The sequence below is a fragment of the Cornus florida genome, unplaced genomic scaffold, assembly GCF_030987335.1.
Source record: "Cornus florida cultivar Cherokee Brave unplaced genomic scaffold, ASM3098733v1 CherokeeBrave_3.0.0_Hap2_Chr11, whole genome shotgun sequence".
Classification (NCBI taxonomy): Eukaryota; Viridiplantae; Streptophyta; class Magnoliopsida; order Cornales; family Cornaceae; genus Cornus; species Cornus florida.
This window is the reverse complement of record NW_026775581.1, coordinates 46341971-46350851: the sequence shown is the minus strand read 5'-3', so window position 1 is coordinate 46350851 and position 8881 is coordinate 46341971. Positions and strand designations below refer to the sequence as shown.

The window sequence follows — 8881 nt, the reverse complement described above, 5'->3', positions numbered from 1 at the left end:
CGATGTTACCTTCAATCAATCCCCGGCAACGGCGCCAAAAACTTGGTGTTACTTCGGGTGTTGCACCCCAAAATCCAAAGTTTGTGCACCGAAAGATAATGGTGTAGAGCTATGATGAATGTGGCCAAGTTTTACATTTAGAAATTTCTACTACTACCTTTCACTAAAAATATAGTTAGGGCAAGTAGGGATCGTCCCAAGGGATTGGTGGGTCGTATTAGGTTATGGAATCGAGATTAAGGTTAGTAGGTCGAGTGATCAAAAGATTAGTTGATGGTTGAATTATACTAAGATGCAATTTAAACTAAAGTAGGCAATTAAATGTAATGGAGAGAAAATAAGAAAGAGATCTTGGGGTTTAGAGATTACCACTAAGTATAGCTTTTCTACACCCTTAATGAATGATTAATGAGGGGAAAAACATGTATTGCAACATAGTGTGTGTGTGTGTGGTTGTTTCAACAAGCATGGATGATAAATTAAGCATATATTGTCTAAGCAATATGGTGGATAGCACAATATATCAAATTAAGCCATTAATCATTTCTTTAAGCTCACAATCCAAACACATCACAAGGTTAGAGATATATGCTACTCGCTTGCATAAGTATGGAGCATCAAACTAAAAGCATGAATTGTCCTCCCATTTAACACCTAAACTACAACTACACTACAATTAAGCTAATGACATGAAATTAAACTAATTAAACTAAGGGAGATGCACAATCCATCAAGAAATGAGTATGAACCATCAAACAAACCACAAAAACATTCCATTAAGCACTAAGTCTTGACAATCTCTAGATCTATAGTATTAATACACATAGATATGCATCAATAACACAAGAAATAGAGATAAACACATGAACATCTATTCTAGCTTACATAGACATATGGATAGAATGAAATGATCAATTGGAAGCATTAAACTACATAAATCATTGAATAAACAAGATCTATATATATAAAAGTGTCAAAACATGTATCACAATACAAATTCCCTCAAAAATACATAAATCAAGATGTAGAAAGCATGCTTAGGGCTAACTCTAGCCCCAAGAGGATGTCTAGCCACTCATGGATTCTGTCCTCCAACCCTCAAGGGCTAACTCCATGGTAGAGATTGCTCTTCTTCTTGGTTGATGGAAGAACTCCAAGCTTATGTCTCTAGCTTCCTCATTTCTTTTCTCGGGATTTGGGAAGTTTGATCGATCGAACTTGTGGTGAGATCGATCGAACATGGCTGAGATCTATCGAATTTAAGCTGAATCGATCCTCTATGGCGGCGCCTTTTTGGATAAAAACAAATCTGAGAGATTTTGAAGATATTTTTGGGAAAAAGACAAATGTGGTAGGTAGGGTGGTACAGGTGGATAAGATGAAATCTTTTCGATCGATCGGAAAAAAGTTGGATCGATCGAACTTTGTGGCATCTTTGGATAAGGACAAGCGAGCTTAGATCCATCTTGAGAATGATCGAACTTGCTGAATTTCCACCACTTGCTTCCTTTTGCTCCCACTTTGCTCCTTTCTTTGATTCATCTCAAGATTACTTCAATTATGTTCTTATTTAGCTGAGTTAGCTTATTTTGGGGATATGTACCTAAAAATGGAAATAATACAAAATCAATTTAAAGCGGGAAAATAAGATAGATAAAGGTTCTAAAATACCTAAGCTTAAGGGGTTTAAATGCGTAATTTTCAGTGCTTATCAAGCCACGAGTGCAGTATTGATTAGAGAAGAAGGTAAGAGTCAGTATCCAATCTTCTACACTAGCAAGACAATGATAGATGTAGAAACATGGTACAGCAAAGCCGAGAAGATCATACTAGCATTGGTATATGCAAAAAGGAAACTTCGACACAACTTTGAGTCACACAGCATCAAAGTTCTTACCAACTACCCCATGCGAGTCATTCTTTTTAAACCGGATTTATCCAGAAGAATAACTAAATGGGCAATCGAGCTTAGTTCTATTGACATATCCTACGAACCGAAGGTGTCGCACAAAGGGCAAACACTAGTTGATTTCCTCTTGGAGTATGAAGATAAGCCAGAGGAGCCAGGCCCTTCCAAGCCACAATGGGAGCTTCGGGTGGATGGTTCCTCGAGCTTGATTAGTGCTGGGGCAGGAGTCATTATCACAACTCCCGAAGGCACCAAGCTACAGCAGTCAATTCGGCTGACTTTTCTTGCTACTAACAATGAGGCGGAATATGAGGACCTGCTCGCAGGACTTCGGTTAGCAAACCAACTTCAGGTAAGGTGTCTAAAAGTTTTTAGTGATTCTCAACTTATTGTGATCAGGTAACAGGCCAGTACCAGCCTAAGGAGGATAGAATGAAAGCCTACAGAGAAGCTATGGAGAGTGCCTCACGAAGGTTCAACCAGATCGAATTCCATCAGATACCTCGCGAGGAGAATTCTGAAGAAGATCAGTTGGCTGCAACAGCATCTTCCTCAGATGAAGATTTGGTCCGGATCGTACCAATTGACATCCTGGACGAACCAAGTAAAATCCCTCGACAGGAGATAATGGTGATCCCAAATGTCCCACACGAACCATGCTGGATGGATCCGTTGGAAGCTTACCTTAAGAAGGGCACTCCCCGAACTAGAAGGCCAAGGCGCAGAAACTTAGGCTCACCGCAGCCAAACATGCTATCATCAATAACCAACTATACCGAAAGTCATTCTCAGGTCCTTACCTGAAATGTTTAAGCCCCACTGAGGCTTTCACGATTCTAAAGTAGATTCATGATGGGGATTGTAGCAATCACTCTAGAGGTAGATCTTTGGCACATAAAATTCCGACTCAAGGTTATTTCTGGCCTTACTTGGCTCGGAATGCTGAAGAGTATGCCAGAAGGTGTGATAAGTGCCAGCAACATGGCCCAATGAAGGATCAACCCGCCGAAGATTTGTACGTAATGGCGAATCCATAGCCATTCACTCAATGGGGGATTGATATGGTCAGTTCTTTGCCCAAGATTGTGGAGAAAAAGGAATACGTGTTGCTAGCCACCGATTACTTCACTAAATGGGTAGAAGCTGAAGCTTACTCGAGCGTGACCCATGAACAAGTGAAGAGTTTTCTATGGAACAACATAATCTGCCGATTTGGGGTGCCAAATGTTATCATGATGGACAATAGCCTAAATTCAGATAACTGAAGCACAAGAAAATTCTTTGCCAAGCATGGGATTAGGCAAAAATTGGCTATAGTTAGCCATCCTCAGGGGAATGGACAAGCAGAAATAACTAATCAGACCATCTTCAGCTGCTAAAAAGTTAGAAAAGCTCAAATCCAAATGGCACGAGAATCTACCTCAGGAACTTTGGGTGTATCGAACCACCCCCCGCAGGCCAATGGGAGAAAGCCCTTTTGCCATGGCCTATGGGTCAGAGCCTGTCATACCCACGAAATCAGTAGTTTCGACTCCTCAGACCCACTTGGTACTCGAAGGTAACAATAACCAATAGCTCGAACACAGCCTCGATCTCTTTGAAGAAAAGAGGGATGTCGCGACAATTAGGCTTACTTCGTACCAGCAACAGTTGCGTAACAGTTACAACAAGCGCGTTAAGTTCAGACGTTTTGTGGAAGGAGATTGGGTGCTAAAACAGCAAATAGCCCATGTAAAAAAGTTGCAACCCAATTGGATCGGACCTTACAGAGTCACAGAAGTAGTAGGGAAAGGAGCTTACCGATTGGTGGAAGCAGATGGGCGTCCAATTACACATCCATGGAATACAATACACTTGAAAAGGTACTATCATTAGATGATATAGTTTGTTTTCTTTCTATTCACAAACAGCGTACGTCTGTTTTTTCATCCAAGTATGGCTGCTTCTAGGCCTATATAATAAAAGTTTCTTGAGTTATGTACATCTTTGCACATCTTTACTCCTTTAGTAGAGTGGGGTCTTACTTCTTTTGTCGTAATAGGGGGCAATACATGCATCCTACTATTAATATTGCAACAAAAGCATGTACCATACACCCTACTGTTGATATTACAACAAAAGAAGGATATCAACGCAGAGCAAATAAAACGAATAATTTAGGCTTTTTGCTGGTAGTTACAAGTCCCTTTTTCGTACAAAAGCACAAAAGTACAAGTATGTACCCTATTATTGATATTGCAAGTCCTTTTTTAATGAACATTTAGGCTCTATCTAAATCATAAGCCCAAAGGTGCCTTACAGTTTTTTCATTTTTAGACACAAACCACAAATATGTGTAGCTCAGAGCACTTATCTACTATGGTCCCACATCGAAAACAAACTGTTTCTATACTACCTTTATATAGGGAAATATTAAAGTATTTGGGTGCATTGCAAAGAGGGCCCGTTGGTAAGAGTAACAGCCCAGCCCAAGTTATGTTCAAAGCCCTAGTACCAACGGGCATTCTTTGCAATAATTTTTGTTCTTTCCAAACAAACCAGTTTTGTGGCTCATATATCCTTTGTCCCATATCGAATAGGAATACAAAAGGTGTATAGTAAATATAGAGTTGGCAAGCTGCATTTGGTTACCACGAAGAGAGTCCGTGTGAAGGAAAGTCTCCTAAAACAAATGTATGGGGGACTTCCCAGTCACAGTTACTCTCTTTCTTAGCCTCAAATTATTTTTGAATCTTCGGCCAACCTGGCATACTTGGTGATTTTTCCAGATCAGGCTCACAACTGAGGAACACTTTGCTTTGGACTCCAAGAATCCGTCTCAATAAAGTTCATCTCGGGCCCACAGCCGAGGAGCATCTCGCTTTGGACCCCAAGAGTCCAGCTCAATAAAGTTCCACTCAGGCTCACAGCCGAGGAATACTTCACTTCGGACCCTAAGAGTCCGTCTTAGTAAAGTTCTTCTCGGGCCTACAACCGAGGAACATCTCGCTTCGAACCCCAAGAGTCTAGCTCAATAAAGTTCCACTCAGGCTCACAGCCGAGGAATACTTCGCTTCGGACCCTAAGAGTCTATTTCAATAAAGTTCCTCTCGGGCCTACAGCCGAGGAACACCTCACTTCGGACCCTAAGAGTCCAGCTCAGAACAGTTCCTCTTGGGCTCACAGCCGAGGAACACTTCGCTTCAGACCCTAAGAGTCCAACTCAGCACAGTTCCTCTCCAGCTCATAGCCAAGGAACATAACTCCTCGGACCCCAAGTGTCCGACACAATATAATTCTTCTCAAGTTGATTGCCAAGGAACATAAAGCTCGGACCTCAGGATTCCGGTGCAGTACAGCTCCTCCCAAGCTCATGACCGAGGAGCGTATTGCTTTAGATGTTAGGAATCCAGCACAATACAACTCTTTTCAGGCTCCTAGCCAAATAGTATATCACCTCGGACAATTCAAGTTTGAGGTTGAGCCAAAAAGTGCCACTTCGAACGATTTAAGTCCGAAGCTGCGCTAGCAAGGTATAAGACCAAGCGGGGGCAAAAGTTCTCTATGGTGACACACCCATAGATCCTTATTTAATTAGCTAATGGTGCATAACCCGTGGAAAATTTCATCCCACATCGAAATAATACAAGGAAAACAAGTATTGATATATCTATTCCTTACGAATCAGTGGCAAGAAAGGTTCTCTTGACGGTTGGAATGTTAGATGAAGAAGCCTTCCTCAGGTATTAGTTAAACAGTCAAGCGATTCCCTTCTTATCATCTGTTTTGCTTTTGTTTCGGACCACAAAAGATCCAAAGCTCTCAGGAAATAAGCCTTCCTCCCTGAGGCTAGGAGCATATTACTACAATATAATTTTATAAAAACCAGAGGCATTCAAAAACATGAAAAAGACTTCAGAGTAAATGTAGTCATTGCATTGCAAAAATTATGGTTTCTACATTTGTTCTTTCAAAACAAGGAAAAGAAAAGACAATTACACAACTCTACTTCCTTTTTGGATCAAAGGGAGTAGAGTCAAAGGCATCCACCATATTTGGACTGGTGGGGAGACGACTCAATTGGTCAGAAGATGGAGGAGCTGGCAAACTTGAAGCTAAAGGAACCTCTGGATGAGATTTCACCATTTCAGCAAAGATCACCTCAGCTTCTTGGGCCTTTGGACCCTAAGAATAAGGGAAGGACACCTCCATGTTAGCATCGAAGGCTTCTGGATCCTTTACTTTGTCGCCAGAGCCCTGGCTGAAGCCGAACCTGAAAGCCTTTGCACTGAAAAAGCGCACGATGGTAGAGTAGCGTCCTTGCATTTGCCTCCCAGCAGTAATGCAGGTACCAATGGCATCGTTCAAGCGCTGGACTTTAGCCTCCAGAGCCTCTACCTTCGCCTTAGAAGCTGCCAGGCGATTCTTAGAAACATCCCTCGCATCAGAAGCAATCTTTGCACTTATAGCCTAGTGTGAAGACTTCTTCTCAGTATTGCCTAAGTTCCTTTCCAATTTCTTAATGGAAAGGGACTGAGCTTCAGCAGTGGCACACAGTGTCATAGTTTGGTACAGACTCTGCATGGTCGACAATAACAATGTCAGTAGATTTATGGTAAAAAGAAATCTGAAGAATTAAATAAGTAAATAGAAAAGAGTAAACCTTCACAGCATCAACTAGGGCAGATGGTAGCAGCTGGTCCAACCCTAGATTCCCAATGATCTCCTCATCCTTGGGAAGCCACATCACTCGAGCAACTGCTAAGGCAGCAGAAGGGTCAAAGACTATGGAATCCCCGAAATAAAGAACTGACTTGTCAGCCCTTAAGAAGACAGGTCTCTAGGGTTCTCAAGACTCAGCCTGAACGTAAGCCTGGACTTCCTCCTCCGGGTCAGTCTCTCCAGCTTTCTTTCCCTTACTTTTAGGGATGGTCTTGCTTCTGCTGCTGGAGGAAGGATTTGATCTTGCCTTTTTGAGAGGGGGTTCATCCACCTCCTTCTCGTGCTCAGTTGATCTAATGACCAACAAAGGTTGTTCCTCAACAGCTTTCTTCTTCAGAGCTTCAGCTCTCAGTTTTTCCTCCTCAGTCAAGGGGAAGCTATCGAAAGATGGAAGTGCCAAGTCCATGAGATCTGCAGCTGAAGCACTAGTAGCAATTTCCTGAAGGTTGGATGAGGTGAGTAGCTCCTCAACTGAAGGGGGTCACTCCAAACTTATGTTTCGAGAAAGGAAAGCCTCTTCTTAGCTACGGAGGAAGGAAAGGTTGCTGAAAGAAGACTAAGAAATTCATAAGTATGGCAAAATAATAAAACTTGACATGGAAAACAACCAGAGCATTTTTCATGAAATGAGGGAAGGTACTCTATACCTAACTTCCCAAATTTGTGAGGAATGGGAAAGGAATTTGATTTATCCACAAACCAGTTTCCCTTCATGACTATCATCTTCTCCTCCACTTCTTCTCAGAGGAAGGGAGGTCCATGCATATCCTCTGCTAAAGAGGAGAAGTGAGATAAAAGCAGCCAGGCTTAATCCCATGCCTGGCGATGGTGTAGGTAGTGAGTAAATCCACAAGAGTCAAGTCAAGACTTTATAGCCTTCAGCGAACTAGAAGTGCTGAAACCACTCGAAGGAAGTTAGGGTTCACTTGGAGAGGGACAATCCCTAACTTATTAAAAACTAGATGATAGAAGGGATGGAGAGGGAAACGAAGAGTGTTGAGATACCCAACCGATAGAAGCAATTCATTGTCTCCTACGCCTTCACCGAAACTAAAATCAGCCCCTTCTGGGTATTCGACAATGTCAACTCAGTCAAGAATCTCATAATCTTTTACTATAGACTCGATCGAGAACTGGATGCGTTGAATGGACAAAATCAACTCTCTCTCTCCCTTAGTAAACGTACAATCGGACCCCGAAGTGGATGCTTCAGCTTGTGAAGGGGAGACATCCATCTGAAAAACTGAATCGTTCATGATTTCGACGAGGTCAGAAAACCTAGAGGGAGGGATCTTAAAGAGATTGGGAAAAGAAGAAAGGGTGGAATCTGAATCTACCAGTTCTATACGATCGTGAGTGGATGAGGAGCTCATGATGCGAAAGAAATTAGACAAATGAATGAGGAACTAACCTGAGATCACACTGAAGCAAAGAGCAAAGTGAACGTCACAGGGTCAGAAATGAACTATGAAGAGGTCTTTTTGTCAGAATGGCAATAGGCACACCTCGAACCATCTTTTGAAGAGTTGGCAACCGTGTAACTTTAATTCCCTTTTAATTAGGAGCCGTAGTTCAATTAAAAAGCGAATTGGGGGCAAAGTGTGGGGGGAAAAAATCCCCCTTCCAATAAGAATCGTCCACGTCATCACACTACCAAATTACTCTAGGTACAATAAGGGCCCAATTGGTGCTGAGCCCAAATTGGAGCTGCCCAGTCCAGAGCCAGCCCAGACAAAGCCTTGGCTCCCATAAAGATCACAGACCCAGGCCATCCAACCTAAATTCCAAGCCCAGACATCTACAGCCCGGAACACCAAGGGTGAACTCTAAACCCATTAGCTGAATCGTCTGGGTCAGCCCAATCTTGGTAAAGGGAAGACCAGTCCTGCTAGGCCATGGAATCACAAAAAGAGTAAGTTCTATGCAAGGAAAACTCTGCATGGAAAGAATTGTAAAAAGGAAAGGATTATAATTGTAAAGAAAGTTATATATGGAATGAATTGGAGGACAAGCCATGCGAATCCTACTAAAATTCCACCACCTTATTTCTTAAAAATAAAGGTTTATACCTCCAATAAAATCATCGAGCATTATATACTTATTCTGAGTTTTATTCTTGCTTGTTCTGAGTGAGTTATATTTTTCTTTTTATTTGTTTCAATAGAGAGAAATTTTGCACCTACACCACCTGTTCATTAATGTCAGTATTGTTGCAACTATAAGAATTTTCATATGTGATGCCACCACCACATGTAATGCAAATTAGACAGT

General features: G+C 41.9%; 1 protein-coding gene across 1 annotated transcript; it reads left to right on the top strand.

The window, feature by feature from the left end:
* The first annotated feature begins 1784 nt into the window (after positions 1-1784).
* Positions 1785-3174, top strand: LOC132281021 (uncharacterized). The gene is made up of 4 exons (XM_059782762.1): positions 1785-2261; positions 2309-2701; positions 2755-2870; positions 2979-3174. Exons 1-4 carry the CDS (start codon positions 1785-1787, stop codon positions 3172-3174), a joined length of 1182 nt encoding a protein of 393 aa, XP_059638745.1.
* Positions 3175-8881: the final 5707 nt, after the last annotated feature.